This window comes from Eriocheir sinensis, chromosome 6, assembly GCF_024679095.1.
Source record: "Eriocheir sinensis breed Jianghai 21 chromosome 6, ASM2467909v1, whole genome shotgun sequence".
NCBI classification, from domain to species: Eukaryota; Metazoa; Arthropoda; class Malacostraca; order Decapoda; family Varunidae; genus Eriocheir; species Eriocheir sinensis.
Window position 1 is genome coordinate 2,002,258 of NC_066514.1, and position 24,840 is coordinate 2,027,097.

Consider the following 24,840-nt stretch of genomic DNA (forward strand, 5'->3'; position numbering starts at 1 on the left):
CCACAATGAAGACTCTGGTGCCTTAACCCGGTAGCAGCGACGGGCCAAATTTGTGGCTTTACCGTGTAGCAGCGACGGGCCAAATTTGTGGCTTTACCGTGTAGCAGCGACGGGCCAAATTTGTGGCTTTACCATGTAGCAGCGACGGGCCAAATTTGTGGCTTTACCATGTAGCAGCGACGGGCCAAATTTGTGGCTTTACTGTGTAGCAGCGACGGGCCAAATTTGTGGCTTTACCGTGTAGCAGCGACAGGCCAAATTTGTGGCTTTACAGTGTAGCAGCAACGGGCCAAATTTGTGGCTTGACCGTGTAGCAGCAACGGGCCAAATTTGTGGCTTTACTGTGTAGCAGCGACGGGCCAAATTTGTGCCATGATTGAAACCCCCCAAAATAGATGATACATAATCTGATCACAAATGCTTTGATATGTATTATGAAATGGTTTGTGTGAGGGGTGATTTTTTCTCATTTTTCTCGCTTAGAGGGACCATTAAGAAACATGATCCCTGCTGCTACCGGGTTAAATCATTGGCTAAGGTTATTTGACTGTTTTCATGTAACGGACTTTGAATGCTTTGAATTATTGTTATTAATCATCATTACAGTCACCCCTCAAATAGCACGGTTTTCAATAGTTCGGTTTTGGTTCTATGTGGATTTTCTAAGATTTTTTAGGATTTTAAAATTTCCCGACGAGCAGGAAGTATTAAAATCCTGAAAGATCTTCTACAACAATCTGTATAAAACCGAACTATTGAAAACTGTACTATTTAAGGGGTGACTACAGCATTGCCAAAGTATCAAACTCAACGCATTGTATTTTCTGAACAAACAAACATCAGTATATAGGAGTTTTAACGCTAACTTAAATTTTCCATCCTAATTTATATAAGTACGAGAGTTTGCGGCTCAAAAGTACAGACTATGTGGTGAGTACGATAATTTGGCAACAAGATATGTGACTATACTCTATACTGGTTTTTATATTTCCTTGTTCGGCTCATAACACCGGTATTCTTTCCTGATGGGGTGCAGATGAGTGTTTTACAGCGGCGCCATTCTCGCTTGGCTCATGCTGCCCCGCTGAGCCCTACTTGGTACTCTGGGTTTTGCAAGAGTTTGGGCTGACACGAGGTCATTGGGACGATATAGTGATCTCAGCTTCTGGTCAGCTAAAGAATGTTTGCCTTGTTAATCATTCTACAGTAATAAATATAAAGTATATCATCCAATGTTATATTTCAATTTCACCCTTCTCTTGTGTGTTAACCCGTCCGCTGCGACTGGCATGGATTTGACCTTCACTGGTAGCCTGGTAACATACACTCCCAGGTCTTTCTCTGCCTCTGTGATGGATAGTGGAGTGTTTCCCATGTGGTATTGGTGTGCTGGATATCCCTTCACTGGTAGCCTGGTAACATACACTCCCAGGTCTTTCTCTGCCTCTGTGGTGGATAGTGGAGTGTTTCCCATGTGGTATTGGTGTGCTGGATATCCCTTCACTGGTAGCCTGGTAACATACACTCCCAGGTCTTTCTCTGCCTCTGTGGTGGATAGTGGAGTGTTTCCCATGTGGTATTGGTGTGCTGGATATCCCTTCACTGGTAGCCTGGTAACATACACTCCCAGGTCTTTCTCTGCCTCTGTGGTGGATAGTGGAGTGTTTCCCATGTGGTATTGGTGTGCTGGATATCCCTTCACTGGTAGCCTGGTAACATACACTCCCAGGTCTTTCTCTGCCTCTGTGGTGGATAGTGGAGTGTTTCCCATGTGGTATTGGTGTGCTGGATATCCCTTCACTGGTAGCCTGGTAACATACACTCCCAGGTCTTTCTCTGCCTCTGTGGTGGATAGTGGAGTGTTTCCCATGTGGTATTGGTGTGCTGGATATCCCTTCACTGGTAGCCTGGTAACATACACTCCCAGGTCTTTCTCTGCCTCTGTGGTGTATAGTGGAGTGTTTCCCATGTGGGATTGGTGTGCTGGATATCCCTTCACTGGTAGCCTGGTAACATACACTCCCAGGTCTTTCTCTGCCTCTGTGGTGGATAGTGGAGTGTTTCCCATGTGGTATTGGTGTGCTGGATATCCCTTCACTGGTAGCCTGGTAACATACACTCCCAGGTCTTTCTCTGCCTCTGTGGTGGTAGTGGAGTGTTTCCCATGTGGTATTGGTATGCTGGATATCCCCTCCCAAGGTACATGACTTTATACTTTTCTTCACTGAATTGTAGCAGCCACTTTTTGATCCATTCCTGTAGCTTGGTGAGGTCTGACTGTAGGAAATCCACAGCCAAGGGGGTCATTACGACGGGAGGAAGGAACTCAGAGTACACAGAACAAAACTGAGGAAAGGGACTTGTCGGATAGACCTATAGAAGTACAGTTTTCCATAGAGGAGCGTGGATACATGGAATGGACTTAGCAGAGACATTGTTGAGGCGGGCAATGTCCATACATATAATGAAGGAAAAGCTGGACAAATATAGATTGGGAGAAATACTCTATCTCTATCTCTCCCTCTCTCTGCCCCCCCTCATTGCTTGCCAGATGTTCCTGTTCCCAGCATTATCTCTGCCTTAGAGAGAGAGAGAGAGAGAGAGAGAGAGAGAGAGAGAGAGAGAGAGAGAGAGAGAGAGAGAGAGAGAGAGAGAGAGAGAGAGAGAGAGAGAGAGAGAGAGAGGGTATATGTGCGTAGTGTCCAGGGTCTGTCTCCCAATCTATATTTGTCCATCTTTTCCTTCTTTATATTTATGGACACTGCACACCTCAACAATGTCTCTCCTAAGACCACATTCCTCGTCACTGATCCACATATCCGGCCTTCATTCCTTCCCTCATGCTCCATGATCCACTCTTCTTCCTGGTGTGTTCCATTCCAAATCCTCCTCCCTTCCACTCATCCCACAAACAGCTCAAAGGGAGACGGGCCCCACCCAGAAGCATGGCCCAGCCCTGGCGCAACGGAACACAGGCAGACGATGACTCAGCTGATTGGTGTGTGTGTGTGTGTGTGTGTGTGTGTGTGTGTGTGTGTGTGTGTGTGTGTGTATTTACCTAGTTGTGAAATACAGGAAATAACCGTGTGTGTGTGTGTGTGTGTGTGTGTGCATGTGAAATCAACAGCTTCTAAGGCTTCTTATCTTATGTGCTGTTTGTCAAATGCAGAGGGGGGTGGGGTGGAGGGGAGTCAGAGCCCTTTTATAGATGCTCACGCAAACACCCTGACCATTAGTGCAGAAACACACACACAGCCTTCAAGACGCGAACATCATGGGTCCGCGAACACTCTCCTGCCTGCTGGTGATGGCATTCTTGGTGAGTCTGAGTGTGTGTCCGGCAGTCCTTTGATACTTCACCAGTTGATGTTCAGCACTTAATATCCTTTACCGGACCAACCCGCTCATTTCTGCATTCTTTCAAAATAAAACCTGGGACTCCATCCGGTCCTAATGCTTCCCTCTCCTCCAGGTCCTTCATTATTTTACACATCTCTTTAGTTGCCATGACTTTCTCTATTTGAACATTTATCTTGTTAAACCAATCTTCCTTTCCTCCTTCTATTCTTTTATATAATGGGACATATTTTTCGAGTCCTGTCTCACAAGCCTCTACGAAAACATTATATTTTTCCTGCACCTCATTTGTTCCTTTTAATATTTCCCAGTCCAGTTTTTCATAACATTTCTTGAGATTTTATGTGTCTGCTTTTCTGCCGTTTCTCCTTTTTTCTTGGTGTGATTTGTCGTAATCATCGGTTTCCAAATCTATTATTAAATATTCGCTTTTTCCCATGGGACACACACACATATCTTAATTCATATAACAGGTGAACTTCCTTTGTCAGTACCAGGTTCAGTCTTGCCAGTCCGTCATCACTCCTGTACCTTGTGTTCTCAGTCACTCAATATATCATTAAGTTTTCCACAGTCAGTTTCAGAATTTTTCCACGGTCATTTTTTTTTTTTTTTTACGTTGTGGCCTATTGCACCGGTAGGCTTCTTCCCGGTGGGGCCTGATGTTCGGCCCAGCCCGTTCTGGTGCAGGCGAGTGTTTATAGTGGCGCCATCTTGCACTGGCTCATGCTGCCCTCCCGGAGCTTATCTTTAATCCTAGAATCTAGAGTCCGGGTTGATAGGTGGTCTTCTGGACAGCATGTGGGTAGTTTTAAGCCACTCGGCGGCGGCTGAAAAATCCCAGCTTGGTGGCACCGGGCGGGGATTGAACTCGCGTCGTCCTGAACGCGGCGCCATCACGCTATCCATTCAGCCACCGCCTCCCCGACTTCCTCCACCTTCGAATGTTTCCCCAAGTGACAAGACTCTTATTTGCTTTAAGTAACGTACTGAAACACTGAATATCCTCAAGCATCGTTCTTCTTTGTTCCATGAGCTTGGTCTTGGTGGTACAGGTAACTCTCGATTTACGCGAGTATTGCGTTCTTGGAGAGGTCGCGTAAATCAAAAACAATGTAAATCAAACAAGAGGTAGGTTTATGTCGAAAAATAAATACCGTATTTTTCAGCGTATAGCGCGCACCTTTTTCTCGAAAAAATGCCTGAAAGTTTAGCCCTGCGCCTTGTACGCCGAATGTACAAATTTTTAATGATTTTTTTCTTCTTTGGGGTGTTTTTGAGGGTCTGTTTTTTTGTCTTATCCAATAACGGCAAACTTTCCTTTATCATTGTATATAATCCTTCATAGTCCGTAGCTGTCTTATAATATGTTACCATAGAATACAGGGTGATCTAATAACTACTATACAAAATTGAAATCGATGGAGGATTGCCCATGCCTTGCTGTTATTCCGTTTTTCCGTCGGGCGCCATTTGTATGATCTTGATCTTGATGTCACAGGTGGCTTGATTGTATGACTAAGGAGCAGTACAAGCTACATAAAAAATCATATTGGAAAAAATATCCATGTGTTCATTATTAATTATTAATATTAGTGAGAATAATGGGGTAAATATGATATCAGAAACTGTACATCATGAGTCTTGTACGAGGAGATATTTCGCGCAATACAGCAGGCCGCCATTTGCATTGTTTACAAATCACACAACCACACCCATACAACAAACAGCTGCATGGCGCGTGTCACCAGAAACGTGTGAATTGTGTCTTGCCTAGTTCTCTGTCATAACCTACGAGTGATGGTGGGAATAATATGCTTATTCACTTCATTCAGTGGAGAGAGAGAGAGAGAGAGAGAGAGAGAGAGAGAGAGAGAGAGAGAGAGAGAGAGAGAGAGAGAGAATATCCATATCACCGAGATATCCACTCAGGCACTCAGTCTCAGCCTCACTCGTGTGAGGAAGAAATGAGGGACACAATGAGTGGCTAGCTAGTATTGGTACCGGTACCGAGCAGTCTGGTACCGGTACTGTACCATATAGCTAGTACCGTTAGTACCGGTAACTGCCCACCCCTATTGTTGAGTAGCGTGGCAGCGTGGGTACTGTATTGTTGTTCAAGTGGCGCGCGAGAAGAACTGAGCTCTGCTGTGTGGCCGCAGCGCTATGAGAGTCCAGTTGCGTGAGACATCTGGTGGCCACTCCATAAAATATCGCGTATAAGTGGAAAAAACGTGTAAATAATTTTTTTTTTTTTTGGATTTTGGACCCCGCGTTATTTCAAAAACGCGTAAACCAAACTCGCGTAAATCGAGAGTTACCTGTACAAAGGTTGCTAACATCATACTTCCTCTGTTTTATTCTTCAAGTTAACACACATTATTTCCGCCTTTCCTTCTCCATAGATTACTGATTTCCCCAACAGCCCCTTCTCGCCATTATCATCACCCCTTCTGTGCTAAATTTCCATACAATATTATTTGAATTATTTGAATGAAACACAATAGTAGTACCTCACTCAGAACCCTTTTAAAGAAGCAAGGTTTTCCTCCCTATCATGTCGAGGGGTTTGAACTTTAAATGCAGTTTGGAAAATCCTCCATTACGTAAGAACCAGCCAGTAACTCTAGGGTCGTATTTTTAAATATTTCGTCGCCCAAGAACACATATTTGACAAGGCTTTCGTAGGAGTTAAGGGCATTTCCAGGGATAGTTCTATAACCTTGGTGGTAGTTTGACCCTTCTTCTGTACCATGAACCTTAAGAAACACACATTATTTCCAGGAGTAGTTTTATGACCCTGGTGGTAGTTTGACCCTTTCCCAGTACCATGAACCTTAAGAAACACTCATTATTTCCAAGAGTGGTAGTTTGACCCTGGTGGTAGTTTGACCCTTCCCCAGTACCATGAACCTTAAGAAACACTCATTATTTCCAAGAGTGATAGTTTGACCCTGGTGGTAGTTTGACCCTTCCCCTGTACCATGAACCTTAAGAAACACACATTATTTCCAGGAGTAGTTTTATGACCCCGGTGGCAGTTTGACCCTTCCCCAGTACCATGAACCTTAAGAAACACTCATTATTTCCAAGAGTGGTAGTTTGACCCTTCCCCAGTACCATGAACCTTAAGAAACACTCATTGGAACCCGACTGACACCTTCTTTAACCTTTAGAAAGAGTTACTGTGAGGAGCGGAAGTGTCTTAAAAACAACCTCTCTGTCCCACCAGGTGCCTGCCGCCTTCGCTGAGAGTACCTGCCTGGGCACGGACCCCTGTAAGGCAGACTGCACGAACTGTTCCCCAAATGAAAAGGTTCCTGACCCCGAGGACTGCCGCGGTTACTACATGTGCATTGATGGTACGGCTGAAGACAATTACTACCCCTTACCCTTCGACTGTGATGACGGTGAAGTGTTCAATTTCACCGAACACGACTGTGTGAAGGGAGATTCCTGCGAGCCCTGCGGTACAACAGTGTCGGACTGTTCGTACGAGTGTCCCGCCGCAACAACTACGACTGCCCCGTTATTCGATGCCATTGAGACTGACCCTGTGAGCATCCCTTCCTTCTATGACTGCAACAGCTACTACACATGCGGCGATGATGGTCAGCCCGACGGATCCGGGACCTGTGAACCTGAAACTCCATTCTTCGACGGCGAGAAATGCCAGACTGATGAGACGAAGTGCTGCCATTGTCACGCGTACTGCCCAAAGGATGGCGACCCGGGTGTCATTGCCGACCCACTGGACTGCCGCGGGTACTACCTCTGCACTGGCGACGATGCGGGGGCGGTGCCAACCACTCACGGCAAATGTAATGACGGGGAGTATTTTGACACGATTTTGGGTAAATGCTCCGCCTCCATCCCTTGTATGACACAGTGCACGAATGTGATAGGTGCTGACGGCTGCATTGAGCCCTTCACCTGCCTGGAGATCGGGTACTTTGCCAGGTGTCCGTTGGCTAAGCAGTGCACCCCAGATTACTACCACTGCACAGAAGCTACCGGGGCGTACCAGGAGGCTCTGTCCTGTGGCAGCGGAACAGTCTTCCACCCTGACAGTCACAACTGCGTCCCCAGTGATAGATGTCCCTAGGAGAGAGAGAGAGAGAGAGAGAGAGAGAGAGAGAGAGAGAGAGAGAGAGAGAGAGAGAGAGAGAGAGAGAGAGAGAGAGAGAGAGAGAGAGAGAGGGGGAGAGGGAGAGTGAGAGAGAGAGAAGTAAGACAGAAAGGGCAACTGAAATGTATTGAAAAAAAAAGAAAAAAAAATAGTTAGCCAGAGTTGACCCGGTAGCAGCGGGGATCGTGTTTCTTAATGGTCCCTCCAAGCGAGAAAAATGAGAAAAAATCACCCCTCACACAAACCTTTTCATAAAATATATCAAAGCATTTGTGATCAGATTATGTATCATCTATTTTGGGGGTTTATATCATGGCACAAATTTGGCCCGTCGCTGCTACACGGTAAAGCCACAATGAAGACTCTGATGCCTTAAATCATTGGCTAAGGTTATTTGACTGTTTTCATGTAACGGACTTTGAATGCTTTGAATTATTGTTATTAATCATCATTACAGTCACCCCTCAAATAGCACGGTTTTCAATAGTTCGGTTTTGTTTCTATGTGGATTTTCTAAGATTTTTTAGGATTTTAAAATTTCCCGACGAGCAGGAAGTATTAAAATCCTGAAAGATCTTGTACAACAATCTGTATAAAACCGTACTATTGAAAACTGTACTATTTAAGAGATGACTACAGCATTGCCAAAGTATCAAACTCAACGCATTGTATTTTCTGAACAAACAAACATATAGGAGTTTTAACGCTAACTTAAATTTTCCATCCTAATTTATATAAGTACGAGAGTTTGCGGCTCAAAAGTACAGACTATGTGGTGAGTACGATAATTTGGCAACAAGAGATGTGACTATACTCTATACTGGTTTTTATATTTCCTTGTTCGGCTCATAACACCGGTATTCTTTCCTGATGGGGTGCAGATGAGTGTTTTACAGCGGCGCCATTCTCGCTTGGCTCGTGCTGCCCTGCTGAGCCCTACTTGGTACTCTGGGTTTTGCAAGAGTTTGGTCTGACACGAGGTCATTGGGACGATATAGTGATCTCAGCTTCTGGTCAGCTAAAGAATGTTTGCCTTGTTAATCATTCTACAGGAATAAATATAAAGTATATCATCCAATGTTATATTTCAATTTCACCCTTGTTGGTTGAGCAACAGACAATTATTGGTTGAGCAACAGACAACAAAGAGTAGTGATTGACGGATTTAACTCAGAGTGGGCGCCTGTCACTAGTGGCGTCCCTCAGGGCTCGGTCCTTGGCCCAGTGCTCTTCATTATTTACATCAACGACGTGGATGTTGGACTCAATAACCGCATTAGTAAATTTGCAGACGACACAAAGATTGGCAACTCGGTTCTCACTGACGAAGACAGGCAAAGCCTCCAAGAGGATTTGCACAAAATTTCAGCATGGTCGGATAGATGGGAGATGCCCTTTAACGTAGACAAGTGCCAGGTCCTTCAAGTTGGAACGAGGAATAAGAAGTTCGAATATGAAATGCGCGGCGTTAAACTCAAAAGCGTTCAATGCGTCAAAGACTTGGGGGTCAAAATCGCGTCAAACCTCAAATTCTCACAGCAATGCATCGATGCAGCAAATAAAGCGAACAGAATGTTGGGCTTCATTAAAAGAAACTTTGTATTCAAGAATAAAGATGTAATACTCCCGCTCTACAACAGTTTAGTCAGACCCCACTTGGAATATGCGGTACAGTTTTGGTCTCCCCACCATGCAAAGGATATTGCTAAATTAGAAGGTGCTCAGCGTCGGGCAACGAAAATGATCCCTTCCTTGCGCAACAAATCCTACGAAGAAAGGCTTTCTACCCTTAACATGTTCTCTCTTGAGAAACGTCGCCTCCGAGGAAAACTGATCGAATGTTTTAAAATACTTAATGGTTTCACGAATGTAGACAGATCAACATTGTTTATGATCGATGACACTTTGCGCACGAGGAACAATGGCGTAAAACTCAGATGTAGACAAGTAAATTCAGACTGCACCAAATTTTTCTTCACCAACGTTGTAGTGCGAGAATGGAATAAGCTTCCACCATCAGTGGTCCAGTGTAACACGATTGACTCCTTCAAAAATAAGCTCGACCGTCACTTCCTTCAACTTAATATCAACTAGAGTAGAAATGCAACGTTTTGGAGTCTTCTGATTAATGTAAAATCACTTAGGTTTAAGGACAGACCACCAAGTCTGGACCATGGGGTCTGTGTGGTCTGATTTTCTATGTAAATCTATGTAAATCTTGTGTGTTAACCCGTCCGCTGTGATTGGCACGGATTTGGCCTTCACTGGTAGCCTGGTAAACTTATATTCCCAAGTCTTTCTCTGCCTCTGTGGTGGTTAGTGGAGTGTTTCCCATGTGGTATTGGTGTGCTGGATATCCCTTCACTGGTAGCCTGGTGAACTTATATTCCCAGGTCTTTCTCTGCCTCTGTGATGGATAGTGAAGTGTTTCCCATGTGGTATTGGTGTGCTGGATATCCCTTCACTGGTAGCCTGGTAACATACACTCCCAGGTCTTTCTCTGCCTCTGTGGTGGATAGTGGAGTGTTTCCCATGTGGTATTGGTGTGCTGGATATCCCTTCACTGGTAGCCTGGTAACATACACTCCCAGGTCTTTCTCTGCCTCTGTGGTGGATAGTGGAGTGTTTCCCATGTGGTATTGGTGTGCTGGATATCCCTTCACTGGTAGCCTGGTAACATACACTCCCAGGTCTTTCTCTGCCTCTGTGGTGGATAGTGGAGTGTTTCCCATGTGGTATTGGTGTGCTGGATATCCCTTCACTGGTAGCCTGGTAACATACACTCCCAGGTCTTTCTCTGCCTCTGTGGTGGATAGTGGAGTGTTTCCCATGTGGTATCGGTGTGCTGGATTCCCCTCCCAAGGTACATGACTTTATACTTTTCTTCACTGAATTGTAGCAGCCACTTTTTGATCCATTCCTGTAGCTTGGTGAGGTCTGACTGTAGGAAATCCACAGCCAAGGGGTTCATTACGACGGGAGGAAGGAACTCAGAGTACACAGAACAAAACTGAGGAAAGGGACTTGTCGGATAGACCTATAGAAGTACAGTTTTCCATAGAGGAGCGTGGATACATGGAATGGACTTAGCAGAGACATTGTTGAGGCGGGCAATGTCCATACATATAATGAAGGAAAAGCTGGACAAATATAGATTGGGAGAAATACTCTTTCTCTCTCTCTCTCTCTCTCTCTCTCTCTCTCTCTCTCTCTCTCTCTCTCTCTATCTCTCCCTCTCTCTGCCCCCCCTCATTGCTTGCCAGATGTTCCTGTTCCCAGCATTATCTCTGCCTTAGAGAGAGAGAGAGAGAGACCCAGAGACAGAGACAGAGAGAGAGAGAGAGAGAGACAGAGTTTTGAAGGAGCGACACTGGCCTTATCCGTGTCTCCTACTTCTGCCCCTGAGCTGCCTCTTGTACTGTAAAAAAAACTAATGAAAAATAAATATGAATAGAGGCAGCCTAAACACTTATCATCATTATCAGGTATGACGCACTTTGTTCTGCCACACCAATGCACCAAGTGTTTGGGGTGACCTGGTTCCCACGCCTGACCAAACAAACACTTCTTTTCCGGCTAATCAATTCTCTCTCGTATTAAGAAGCTGGTGGTTCACACTGACCTCTGCCAGATGCTTGTTTCCCAGTGATGCAATAACTATTCATTCAAACCATTTCATTTGTTTTGCATGGAAATAAATAAATAATCTTCCTCAAGCATCGAGAGAGATTGAAAAAACTTACCATATTCAAAGCTAACAGTTAGATTGGTATTATAAGACACATTCGCTTCTCACATCAACTATTTCTAAAGGTCAAAGATGGGGTCAGTCGGGTTCTAATGAGTGTTCCTTCAGGTTCACGGTACAGGAGAAGACTCACACTACCACCAGGGTCATACAACTACCCAGGGCCGGCCCAAGCCTCCATGGGGCCCTAAGCGAAATTGTATTTGGGGGCCCCCTAAGTAAATAAACAGGTAGACAATGTTCTTACTGTAAATGTGTCATGTTTAATTTGGTTTAAAAAAAGTGCAACGGCAATGTGGAACAATAAATTGTAATGCAAGATCAATAAAAACAAATAACACTTCCAAATTTCAACTTTATTAGCTCACAAAAATAATTATAAATTCAATTGTACAAAGACATAAAGAATAAAATAAAATAATGAATAAATACCACACAAATATTTAATGATATAAATGAACAGAGCTACTGTACTGTACCTAAAACAAAGTAACACAAATGGTTTATTTCACCCAGTCTTAAAACCTATGCTTCCTGGCTTTTCTAGAGGCAAAGTAATTTATGACATCTGAATAAGAAATCTGATGGCTAACTTTGCTGTTGATACTTATCACTGCCAGTCCACTAAGCCTTTCTTGTGCCATGGAAGATCTCAAGTAATTCTTTATCAATTTGAGCTTGGAAAAGCTCCTCTCCATGAATGCAACCGTCACAGGGAGAGTGCAGGCTATCCTCAGAGCTACCCAAAGATTTGGGTACAACTCACAGATCTCGTTTTGAGAGAGGTAAGTCAGCAGTTCAAATGGGGTCATCTGCGCTTCAGGAAGTTCTGGAAGGTTCTCCAGCTCTGTAGCCAGTGCACTCCCATCAATATCTGACTGTTCTCCGAAAGTTAGTTTGTCGCTGAGAAGCTGACACTGGTTCTTCCTTGTCTGTGCATCAAGCTGCCCAAAGTTAGAAAGCACTCCAAAAATGCTCCTGACCTCACCTAGGGACTGAAAGTGGTCCTCCAAAGACTGGATGGTACAGTCTACCACAGCATTAAAAAAAGAGACTTCCAGCCTCTTCATTGGATCAGTTTCAGGCTCATCAGGCGACTCATAGGCAAAGTGCCTTTAAAGTTATTTTCTTCCTATCTATTACTGAAGGAATTCAAACTTTAAAAAAAAAGTCGTAATATTCAGTATTATATACACCTGTAGAAAATATAAGCTTAGGTTAGGTTAGGTTAGGTTAGGGGTTAGGTTAGGTTAGGTTAGGTTAGGTTAGGGGTTAGGTTAGGTTAGGTTAAGTTATTTTGTAAGTTTTGTAAGTTTATTCTCCATGATTTCACTCTGAAAATACAGAAATATGTATTAGATAGGAAGAAAATAACTTCAAAGGAAAATAACTTAAAAAACTATATTAAAATTAATTTTAGCGCTGTACGCCAAACGGAAAAGATCCGACATAAAAATATGTTCACAACTCAGTCAAAGTTAGATCTACACAAATATAAGCATGATAGCATTATTTAGGTTACTGTTACAAGATAAATTCTCTCATTTTTAACTAGCTAGCTAGTTGCTATTAGCGGATAAATTATCTCGTTTTTACCTAGCTAGCTAATTTGCTGTTAGTGGCTAGGCTACACAAATCTCTTGATAAACATTAGCCTACCAAACCAAAGCAAGTAATTAAACAAACATACCTTTATCTCGACATTTTTTCTCCTCTTCCTCTTTCTTCCTTTTTCTTTTCTCTGCCCCTGAGGGATATGTCCTTTTTTGTGACATCGTTAGCCTAACAACCTATGTTAAGGATGCGCAGGGCACACTGCATGTCGGGAACCGTCAGTTGCACGTGTTTGTTGTTGTTTTTCTGGGCAGGAAGCGCCGGTGCAGCGAAGCCTTATAGTCCGGTGGGCGGTGGCTTAGCGAAAAAAAAAGTGACACGCTGGATTAAAGCAACAAACTTTGCACACTGGTTGTTTGGGTCCCATGGAAGAATATTAGAGGGTGGTGCCACCACCAGCACTCTATTGAAATTGTCTCTTTGTACAATAATATATCTTTGATCATATAGAAATCACTATTTATACATGGGCGAAAAATAACAAATAGGCTACAATATATTTTTTATTGCTCTTGGGGACCCCCTTGTGGCCTCGGGGCCCTAAGCCACCGCTTACTTCGCTTATGCGTCGGGCCGGCCCTGCAACTACCCCTGGAAATGCCCACACCTCCTACGAAAGCCTTGTCAAATAGGTGTTCATGGGTGGCGATATGTTCTATGATATGCCCCTTAATGTTGCACTACCTACCCTGAGGCTGTTCAAGATGATGCCTCGGCTGTTACCACCAATGCAAGTCAGCTCTGAACAGCCACCAAATCACACACAAGGGCAGCAATGAAGGAGGATCTTATTGGAGTTGCCCTTATTTTACAAACAAATGTATTTCTAAGGTCTAGCAAGTAAGGAGAATCCTGTTGTGTGTTAATGAGTCTGTCACTACTTCGTTTGACCTGGTGGTAGCAGCGGGGATCATGTTTCTTAATGGTCCCTCCAAGCGAGAAAAATGAGAAAAAATCACCCCTCACACAAACCATTTCATAATATACATCAAAGCATTTGTGATCAGATTATGTATCATCTATTTTGGGGGGTTTATATCATGGCACAAATTTGGCCCGTCGCTGCTACACGGTAAAGCCACAAATTTGGCCCGTCGCTGCTACACGGTAAAGCCACAAATTTGGCCTGTCGCTGCTACACGGTAAGGCCACAAATTCGGCCTGTCACTGCTACACGGTAAAGCCACAAATTTGGCCCGTCACTGCTACACGGTAAAGCCACAAATTTGGCCCGTCACTGCTACACGGTTAATCATCACTCTGATAACTTTCTGTTTCAAATTATTTTCTGGGTGTGAGGTAATTCTCCCAACACTTGATACACCTGTACTGACATAGAGTACTAGAAATCCAACCCAGGCCTTCAGACTATGGGATGCTTTCACAGTAACTTTGTTTGGTTTGATCGTTACCAATGGCGGCGATCGACGGTATAGTTTTCCACGTGAAACTGTCCTATGGGGTAGTGGCGGCTGCAGAGGAAGGGAGAGGTGTTGGGAGTGTGTGGCAAGGTGCGGGGCTTGGCTAACCCCGCAGCCGCCACCCCATCGGCCAGTTTGACGTGGATATACTATAGCCAGGGCCAGGGAGAGCCATCACTGGGCCCTGGTACTATGAGTGTCATTGGGCCCCTACCATTTTTTAGAATTTGACCAATTTTAAGAGCCAATTTAAAGCCATAAATGTTCACTGGTAGGATGTAAATTCTGTTCATCTTGCCGTATTGGAGCTTTATTTATGACTTGCAGTTAACAACTTATTTTGTTTTGCATATTAGTATTCTCTCTCTCTCTCTCTCTCTCTCTCTCTCTCTCTCTCTCTCTCTTTTTCCCTCCTGGTCGGGTGACTGGCCCTTTGAGGCCGGCCCTGGTGGTAAAAGATAGCTTCACCACCCCCCTCTCCCCTGGCCTGACTATAGCGGCGATGACAGCCATTGCTAACGATCAAAACAAACGAAACGACAGTGAAAGCGACCATAAATCAGGGCAGCACACCAACTAAGCCACTGCTGAGCTAAAAGTACCATCGCTAACCGGATCGTCGGCAATGCTGCTCACATTGCAATGGCATCGCCGTGTAAACACATCGTCATTTTGTATAATATGCCTTTTCACATCCTTAACTACTTTTTCATTATTTTTAAGTTTTTCCGCCTTCATATTACGGATGACGTACAATATGGAGGTGTAATATTGTATTTTGGAGGTGCGGAGTGATTTTCAATAAGTAACGATTTTGCCTTCACCCCCCCAAACCCCAGTTCCCCAGGCTTGTCTTTGGGGGTAGAGGGGGCTGGAGTGGCGGAGGGGGAGGCGGACTTCTTAGAAAGGATTACCATTATCTATCTGAGACAATAAGTGTTTTCCACACCTAGACAATATTACCAATGTCTTGCGCTCCACCACCCACATTCAGGATCTGCCAGTTCTCCGCGGCAAGCATCCCGTGTGTAAGTAAGAACGAATAAGCCTGTACTGCCCTTCCCCGTGCGTAAGTCATTCAGTCCCGTAAGTAAGTCAATGCGTAAGTAAGCTATTCCCGTAAGTAAGTCATCCTGTGTGTAAGTAAGAACGAAGGAGACTGTACTGCCCTTCCCCGTGCGTAAGTCAGTCCCGTAAGTAAGTCAGTCCCATAAGTATGCTATTCCTGTAAGTATGTCAACCCCTGTGTAAGAACGAATAAGCCTGTACAGCCCCTCCCCGTGCGTAAGTCATTCAGTCCCATAAGTAAGTCAATGCGTAAGTAAGTTAGTCCCATAAGTAAGTCATCCCATGTGTAAGTAGGAACGGGGAAGACTGTATAGCCCTTCCCCATGCGTAAGTAAGTCAGTCAGTCCCGTAAGTAAGTCATCCCGTGTGTAAGTAAGAACGAAGAAGACTGTACAGCCCTTCCCCGTGCGTATTAGTCCCGTAAGTAAGTCATTCCATGTGTGTAAGTAAGAACGAATAAGCCTGTATAGCCCTTCCCCATGCGTAAGTAAGTCAGTCAGTCCCGTAAGTAAGTCAGTATGTCCGGAACACTCACTTTTCTTGACGGGCTGCACCTTGCTGGCCTGCTCCTGCTGAGGGTCCTGCTGCTGGGCGGGTTCCTGCTGGGCCGCGGGCAAGGACTCCTGCTGCTGCGCCTCCTCCTCCATCCTGCTGTGTGTTTGTTTACATTTATTCCTGGCCCTTGTACACCGTTGCCAAATTGTCGTACTTAGCCTCCTATGTTTGCCGATTTCCTACCCAAAAACTGCCTCCTTGACTCCGATAACTGCCTTCGTGTATAGTTATCGTTAAAATGGTTAATAACAGGTGTTTTTTGGCAATAGCTATGGCTCAGAAACAGATAAATACGAGGCTCTGAGTACGATAATCTGGCAGCGGTGTCCTGGTCCTGGGTGCGTTCAGTTCATAGAGTTATGTATTAGAGTGCGCGCCGAGTGTACACAGGTGTCGCCAAAGCAGATTGTTCCTTCCTTCCTTCCCCCCTTCCTTCCTTCCTTCTTCAGTTATGCCTTTCCTCCCTTCCTTCCTTCCTCTCCTCCTTCAATTTCCTCCCTCCTTTCCTTCCTTCCTTCCTCTCCTCCCTCCTTCCCTTCCTCTTCCCTCCTTAAGTCTCAGGAACGAAGCTGCCTGATTTCAAAGTGTCTCCGATTGGCACGGATTTGGCCTTCACTGGTAGCCTGGTAACATACACTCCCAGGTCTTTCTCTGCCTCTGTGGTGGATAGTGGAGTGTTTCCCATGTGGTATTGGTGTGCTGGATATCCCTTCACTGGTAGCCTGGTAACATACACTCCCAGGTCTTTCTCTGCCTCTGTGGTGGATAGTGGAGTGTTTCCCATGTGGTATTGGTGTGCTGGATATCCCCTCCCAAGGTGCAGGACTTTACATTTTTGTTCATTGGATTGTAGCAGCCACTTTTTGATCCATTCCTGTAGCTTGGTGAGGTCTGACTGTAGAAAATCCGCAGTCAACAGGTTAAGGGTTGTGCTGCACCGCGGAACACTGTGCACCGGTGACCAGCTCTCTCGCGTTCAACACAAGAAAAGAACATCAAGGAAGGATAGGAAAAAAATGAAATTACTGTATGGAATGTTTATATTAACTAGACACTGGGCCTGATGCTTTGACTAGAGGAGTTGGACACACACACACACACACACACACACACACACACACACACACACACACGAAAACAAATCGTAAGCAAGAGGTGTCTGCTAGGAACAAGGATTTCCATGTATAATGCGTATATGCTCGTTTACAAGCACACACACACACACACACACACACACACACACACACACACACAAATCATATAGTCTACGGTTCACGAGTAGATGATCAGCCGTTTGTCATAGGGAGGCAGGGGGGTGGGGGGGGCAGCATGGGGGGTGGGGTGGGGCAGAAAGGGCGGGGGGTGTTACTGTGACCCGCGCTGGAAGTGAGGTGAGCTCGGTGTAATTATCCTGACCTTTGTGGCGGATAAACGCTTGACCCTGCCTGTCTGTGGGAAGGACGGAGAGAGTCTGGTGTGGAAGGAGCATCTGGGTGGGGGAGGGGAAGGAGGGACGGAGGAGGAGGAGGGGAGGGGCGGGGTGGCGGGGCGTGATGGGGAGGGCGTCACGCGGTGGGGCAGGGCGGGGGAGGGGGAGGAGGGGCGGCGAATGATCATCTTGGGGCTGGAGGGGCGCGGGGCCCTCGGGGAGTCCGCCGGGGAGGTGGCTGGGTTGGCTGGGGCGAGGTGTCGGTGGTAGGGCGGCCTGACGGGGGGGGACGGGGCGGGGGGGCGCCTGGGGGGGTCTGGAGGCAGGGGGGGCGAGCGGGTGTTGCGGGGGGCAGGGGGCCGGAGGTGCGGGGGGAGGCAGGGGAGGGGGAGGGAGAAGTGGGCGGTGTGGGGCGGGGGGAAGGCCATGGGCGCGGGGCCGTACAGGCTGGACACGATGGCCGGCACGTCCGTGTCCTGCACGGGCGAGGAGGACCGCTTGTCCTTGAGCAGCTCCTCCACGGTGAAGGCGGAGGGCCGCGGGGCTCGGGAGGGGCCGTGCAGGTGGCGGGGCAGGCCGCTGGGACCGGCAGGACACACTGCGGCGGCCTGCTGGTAAGGCAGGAAGGCGGCGGCGGCAGCGGCGGCGGCGGCGTGTGGCAGCAGCGGCAGCGACGGCGGCATGAGAGAGGCGAGGGCCAGGCTCATGCCGGCGTCCACCGTGACCGTGGGCGTGTGGCCGCCGCCCCCGGACCCTGGGTACAGCGCCGCGCAGTAGTACGGCGACCCTGGGGAAAGACGGCCGTCAGTAAAGGCTTGCACACAGAGACAGAGGGAACACTGTTGGGAGTCGTATCATAAGACACTTCGCCGCCCAAGAACACATATTTGACAAGGCTTTCGTAGGAGTTGTGGGCATTTCCAGGAGCAGTTTCATGACCCTGGTGGTAGTGTGACCCTTCCTCTGTACCATGAGCCTGAGAAAAACCTCATTAGAACCTGATTGACCCCCTCTTTAACCTTTAGAAATAGTTGATGTGAGAAGCGATGGTGTTTTAAAATACAGCAAAGGCCAAATCCGTGCCAATCACAGCGGACAGGTTAAGCAGCAAGCCCGACCTCCAGGAGCTGATTTCGTGAGGGAGGAGAAATAAAGCTTAAAGTTCAGGGTTTAAAGGAAGAATAGAGGAATAGTGTTTAATGCAGAAGAGGGGCTGGAAGGGTATCTTATATTCATCCCTGTGTTAGAATGGGGAAGAGTATAAGCCGTTGATCTCTTCACTGTCTAGAAGGAAAATTAAGCTTCGATATCGGCATCTTATGAATTCCTAGGGTGTCTCTCTCTCTCTCTCTCTCTCTCTCTCTCTCTCTCTCTCTCTCTCTCTCTCTCTCTCTCTCTCTCTCTCTCTCTCTCTCTCTCTCTCTCTCTCTCTCTCTCTCTCTCTCTCTCTCTCTCTCTCTCTCTCTCTCTCTCTCTGTAATAATGATACTACTACTACTACTACTACTACTACTACTACTACTACTAATAATAATAATAATAATAATAGGAAAATAAAAATAGAAGAATTGTAAAATAAAATGAGGAAAAAGAAGAAGAAGAAGAAGATGAAGATGAGCAACAACAACAACAACAACAGCAACAGCAGCTCTCTACGGTATCATTCTTATAATTAACAGACGCATAGAAGGGCGGAGTCTTTACCGTGAAGTTCTTCTACCCAAAAAACTTAAGGTAGAGGTCAGGTATAGGGCGTGCCAAGGGAGTCTGGGTTAAACGGACATACTCACAATTGGACATATCGGCCCCCATGCACACATATTTGACAAGGCTTTCGTAGGAGTTGTTGTTTTGGCCTCTCTTTCTATTTTCTATCGATATTTTCACGCTGACTTCTCTTCTGAACATGTTAACTCCATGCCTGCAACCCTCCCGCTGCCCCGCTGCACACGACTTTCTACTGAAGCTCATCCGTTTACTGTCCAAACCCCTTATGCAAGAGTTAACCAGCATCTTCACTCTTTCATCCCTATACTGTCCAGACCCCTTATGCAAGAGTTAACCAGCATCTTCACTCTTTCATCCCTATACTGTCCAAATCCCTTATGCAAGAGTTAACCAGCATCTTCACTCTTTCATCCCTATACTGTCCAAAACCCTTATGCAAGAGTTAACTAGCATCTTCACTCTTTCATCCCTATACTGTCCAAAACCCTTATGCAAGAGTTAACCAGCATCTTCACTCTTTCATCCCTGTACTGTCCAAATCCCTTATGCAAGAGTTAACCAGCATCTTCACTCTTTCATCCCTATACTGTCCAAACCCCTTATGCAAGAGTTAACCAGCATCTTCACTCTTTCATCCCTATACTGTCCAAACCCCTTATGCAAGAGTTAACCAGCATCTTCACTCTTTCATCCCTATACTGTCCAAACCCCTTATGCAAGAGTTAACCAGCATCTTCACTCTTTCATCCCTATACTGTCCAGACCCCTTATGCAAGAGTTAACCAGCATCTTCACTCTTTCATCCTTATACTGTCCAAACCCCTTATGCAAGAGTTAACCAGCATCTTCACTCTTTCATCCCTTTACTGTCCAAACCCCTTATGCAAGAGTTAACCAGCATCTTCACTCTTTCATCCCTATACTGTCCAAACCCCTTATGCAAGAGTTAACCAGCATCTTCACTCTTTCATCCCTATACTGTCCAAACCCCTTATGCAAGAGTTAACCAGCATCTTCACTCTTTCATCCCTATACTGTCCAAACCCCTTATGCAAGAGTTAACCAGCATCTTCACTCTTTCATCCCTATACTGTCCAAACCCCTTATGCAAGAGTTAACCAGCATCTTCACTCTTTCATCCCTATACTGTCCAAACCCCTTATGCAAGAGTTAACCAGCATCTTCACTCTTTCATCCCTATACTGTCCAAACCCCTTATGCAAGAGTTAACCAGCATCTTCACTCTTTCATCCCTATACTGTCCAAACCCCTTATGCAAGAGTTAACCAGCATCTTCACTCTTTCATCCCTATACTGTCCAAACCCCTTATGCAAGAGTTAACCAGCATCTTCACTTTTTCATCCCTGTACTGTCCAAACCCCTTATGCAAGAGTTAACCAGCATCTTCACTCTTTCATCCCTCACGCTGGTAAACTCTGGAACAATCTCCCTTCATCTGTATTTCCTCCTGCCTACGACTTGAACTCTTTCAAGAGGAGGGTATCAGGACACCTCCCGAAACTGACCTCTCTTTCGGCCACCTCTTTGGATTCTTTTTAGGAGCAGCGAGTAGCGGGCTTTTTCTATTATTGTTTCCTTTTTTGTGTGTCCTTGAGCTGTCTCCTTTGTTGTAAAAAAAGATAGTTTCATGACCCTTCTGGTAGTCTGACCCTTGCAGCAAACACGCATTGTAGAACTTGACTGATCTCGTTTTCGGCCCTTGGAAGCTGTTTATGTGAGGGGTAAAGAGAAGCGTTTGACATTGATGAACAGAACGTCTCCCAGCACACAAATCTATGCTGCTTTGAGCTACGTAGAAGGGACACACACACACACACACACACACACACACACACACAGGACAACGCCTCACACCGCACCGCGCGCTCCTTCCCTTCCCTTCCCTTCCCTTCCTCACGACCCCCTGCGCTTCCTACACCACACCCTCCCTTCCCTTCCTTTCCCTTCCCTTCCTTTCCTTTCCTTTCCTTTCCTTTCCTTCCCTTCCCTCCCTACACAACACCCTTCCTTCCCTTCCCTTCCCTTCCCTTCCCTTCCCTTCCCAACGACCCCCGCGCTCTCTACACCACACCGCTCCCTTCCCTTCCCTTCCCTTCTCTCTCTCTCTCTCTCTCTCTCTCTCTCTCTCTCTCTCTCTCTCTCTCTCTCTCTCTCTCTCTCTCTCTCTCTCCCTCCTTCCCTCCCTTCCCTTCCCTCTCCTCCCGTCCCATCCCCTCCTCGTGCGCGACCCCTCGGCATCCATCTCAATCAACCCTCGTCACTGGAACTAAAAACCAATCAAGGTCGGGGAGACGCAGAAACAAAAGCTATGCAAATTCCTCCGCGCGCCCGAAACAAAAGACGCTCGCGGGTCATCACCATCAGAAGTCCCCGAGCGCCTTCGCATTTCCCGCGGACTTTTCTTAATCCCGGGTCACGGTGGGTTGCCTGTGACCTGCAGACCCGCGGACCGTCCCTGGTAACTGGATCCTGGTCAAGTAAAATGGTTAATCTTGACCTTGTGTGAGCGCCGCTTAAAGAGTGGGTCACACGGCCATGGTAGCACACGGTAACAACCACAACTACCACCACCACTACCACCACCACCAACACCTCATTAAGCCAGATGCTCCTCAGTGATTAATTAACATTCTAAGCAGCGGCGGAAATTAAGAGTGAGGAGATTAAAGTTTGGAGGAGGGGAAGAGTGCCAGGGACAGACAGAGAGACTGACAGGGAGGGAGGGAGCATGGGAGGGTGCCAGAGAGACTGCTTGGAAAGGATGACGCAACTCTGTGTGTGTGTGTGTGTGTGTGTGTGTGTGTGTGTGTGTGTGTGTGTGTGTGTTTTAAGACGTAAAATTGATCTATGGAAGCAAGTTTTCAGGATCAGCTCAGGATAAACATACGCTTGTGTTTGTTTGTTCGTGTGTGTGTGTGTGTGTGTGTGTGTGTGTGTGTGTGTGTGTGTGTGTTTACAGTAAAGGAATTTAAGCAACTCACGGACAATAAAAATAAAGTATATAAAAAAAAAACCGCTAATCGCTGCTCCTATATAAAAAAAATAAAAATAGAGTGACCGAAAACGAGGTCAATTTACGGGATATTAGGGTGACGAATTTCGCTAATGTGGATGCAGATGTAAGTGACTGGGATATATTTGTAAGTAGATGTGAGAAGCGATATATTTTAACCGTAAGTGACTGGGTTATATTTGTAAGTAGATGTACAAAGCGATATATTTTCAGCGTAAGTGACTGGGTTATATTTGTAAGTAGATGAACGAAGTGATATATTTTAAGCGTAAGTGACTGGGTTATATTTGTAAGTAGATGTACGAAGCGCTATATTTTCAGCGTAAGTGACTGGGTTATATTTGTAAGTAGATGAAAGAAGCGATATATTTTAAGCGTAAGTGACTGGGTTATATTTGTAAGTAGATGTACGAAGCGATATATTTTAAGCGTAAGTGACTGGGATATATTTGTAAGTAGATGAACGAAGCGATATATTTTAAGCGTAAGTGACTGGGTTATATTTGTAAGTAGATGGACGAAGCGATATATTTTAAGCGTAAGTGACTGGGTTATATTTGTAAGTAGATGAACGAAGCGATATATTTTAAGCGTAAGTGACTGGGATATATTTGTAAGTAGATGGACGAAGCGATATATTTTAGGCGTAAGTGAGTGGGTTATATTTGTAAGTAGATGTGAGAAGCGATATATTTTAAGCGTAAGTTACTGGGTTATATTTGTAAGTAGATGTACTTAGCGATATATTTTAAGCGTAAGTGACTGGGTTATATTTGTAAGTAGATGTACGAAGCGATATATTTTAAGCGTAAGTGACTGGGTTATATTTGTAAGTAGATGGACGAAGCGATATATTTTAAGCGTAAGTGACTGGGATATATTTGTAAGTAGATGGACGAAGCGATATATTTTAAGGGTAAGTTACTGGGTTATATATGTAAGTAGATGGACGAAGCGATATATTTTAAGCGTAAGTTACTGGGTTATATATGTAAGTAGATGTACGAAGCGATATATTTTAAGGGTAAGTGACTGGGATATATTTGTAAGTAGATGTGCGAAGCGATATATTTTAAGCGTAAGTGACTGGGTTATATTTGTAAGTAGATGTGCGAAGCGATATATTTTAAGCGTAAGTGACTGGGTTATATTTGTAAGTAGATGGACGAAGCGATATATTTTAAGCGTAAGTTACTGGGTTATATATGTAAGTAGATGGACGAAGCGATATATTTTAAGCGTAAGTGACTGGGTTATATTTGTAAGTAGATGGACGAAGCGATATATTTTAAGCGTAAGTGACTGGGTTATATTTGTAAGTAGATGAACGAAGCGATATATTTTAAGCGTAAGTGACTGGGTTATATTTGTAAGTAGATGTACGAAGCGATATATTTTAAGCGTAAGTGACTGGGTTATATATGTAAGTAGATGGACGAAGCGCTATATTTTAAGCGTAAGTGACTGGGATATATTTGTAAGTAGATGTAAAAAGCGATATATTTTAAGCGTAAGTGACTGGGTTATATATGTAAGTAGATGTACTTAGCGATATATTTTAAGCGTAAGTGACTGGGTTATATATGTAAGTAGATGTACGAAGCGCTATATTTTAAGCGTAAGTTACTGGGTTATATTTGTAAGTAGATGGACGAAGCGATATACTTTAAGCGTAAGTGACTGGGTTATATTTGTAAGTAGATGGACGAAGCGATATATTTTAAGCGTAAGTTACTGGGTTATATTTGTAAGTAGATGTTACGAAGCGACATAATTTAAAGAACCAAGAAAACCGTTATCGTATGCTATGTATGTTCTAGGTCATTAGATTCTCCATAACGCAGATCCGAATCCCTTTAAGATCACTTTGATATACTGTTATTTGCGTTCTTTCGTCATAACATATCAACAAATACAGCATGATCGTTTTTTTTTTAGTTAGAAGGCGCTGTGTGTGTCTATCTACAAGAACGTCAGTGGTGAGGTAGAGAATAGCCGAGATATGAGTAGAAAAAAAACACTTATATTTTTTTATCTGCTTCTAGATGTATAAAATATATTAGGAGTTAAGTCCACGGGAACACATCAGCAGCTATCATGTTCCCAGTAGTTATGCATGGGTCGTTTTTTAAGACATTTCGCCGTCCAAGAACACACATTCGACAAGGCTTTCGTAGGAGTTGTGGGCATTTCCAGGAGTAAGTGTATGACCCTGGTGGTAGACTGGCCCATCTATTGTACCGTGAACCTGAAGAAACACTCATTAGAACCCGACAGACCCCCTCTTTGGCCTCTAGAAATAGCTGGTGTAAGAACCGAAAGTGTCTTATCATACCAAGTAGAGTGAGTTGGGTGCTTCGACCTCGTACACTAGGAAACACGTCCCCTCGCTTGGTATTATTGTGATTCCGCGATTCGACCAAACACCGACAGACTGACACGTATTCTGTGCACTGCTGTAGACGAGCCGCGCGGGAAAGCCAGCTCGTGTGAAGACAAGCTTTTTGGCTGCGTCCCCACCAAGCGAGTCGAATCGATTCAGTTCATGAAGAATCATTTGACTCGATCCATTTTGATTCAGATGAGTCTGAGTCAACATTCAAGAGGCAGTACCAAGCCTGACTTTCACGAGAGTGGACGCACACGTTATCGCTGTGGCGGAGGCGTCAGTGAAGTGTTTGGGTCCATGAGATCAATATTAAAAGACCTGAATTTGGGAGCTTTGTACATCTGTTCCCGGATTTGGTAAACAATCC

At 45.2% G+C, this 24,840-nt stretch overlaps 2 protein-coding genes and 2 long non-coding RNA genes across 4 annotated transcripts; 2 read left to right on the forward strand and 2 right to left on the reverse strand.

Annotated features, from left to right (window-relative positions):
- The first annotated feature begins 13 nt into the window (after nt 1-13).
- LOC126987740 (uncharacterized) lies at nt 14-8,564 on the forward strand. The gene is made up of 2 exons (XR_007741130.1): nt 14-778; nt 8,116-8,564. It is a non-coding gene; the product is annotated as an uncharacterized LOC126987740 (long non-coding RNA).
- On the forward strand, nt 3,179-7,557 carry LOC126987736 (uncharacterized). Its single transcript, XM_050844986.1, has 2 exons — nt 3,179-3,319; nt 6,590-7,557. The coding sequence occupies exons 1-2, from the start codon at nt 3,275-3,277 to the stop codon at nt 7,460-7,462; spliced, it is 918 nt and encodes a 305-aa protein (XP_050700943.1). The 5' UTR covers nt 3,179-3,274; the 3' UTR covers nt 7,463-7,557.
- On the reverse strand, nt 5,197-6,622 carry LOC126987739 (uncharacterized). The gene is made up of 2 exons (XR_007741129.1): nt 6,485-6,622; nt 5,197-6,270 (listed from the first exon to the last, which is right to left on the reverse strand). It is a non-coding gene; the product is annotated as an uncharacterized LOC126987739 (long non-coding RNA).
- An 8,693-nt stretch (nt 8,565-17,257) lies between the features above and the next one.
- On the reverse strand, nt 17,258-24,549 carry LOC126986799 (uncharacterized). The gene is made up of 3 exons (XM_050843168.1): nt 24,420-24,549; nt 17,462-18,108; nt 17,258-17,341 (listed from the first exon to the last, which is right to left on the reverse strand). Exons 2-3 carry the CDS (start codon nt 18,026-18,028, stop codon nt 17,258-17,260), a joined length of 651 nt encoding a protein of 216 aa, XP_050699125.1. The 5' UTR covers nt 18,029-18,108; nt 24,420-24,549.
- Between the last annotated feature and the right edge of the window lie 291 nt (nt 24,550-24,840).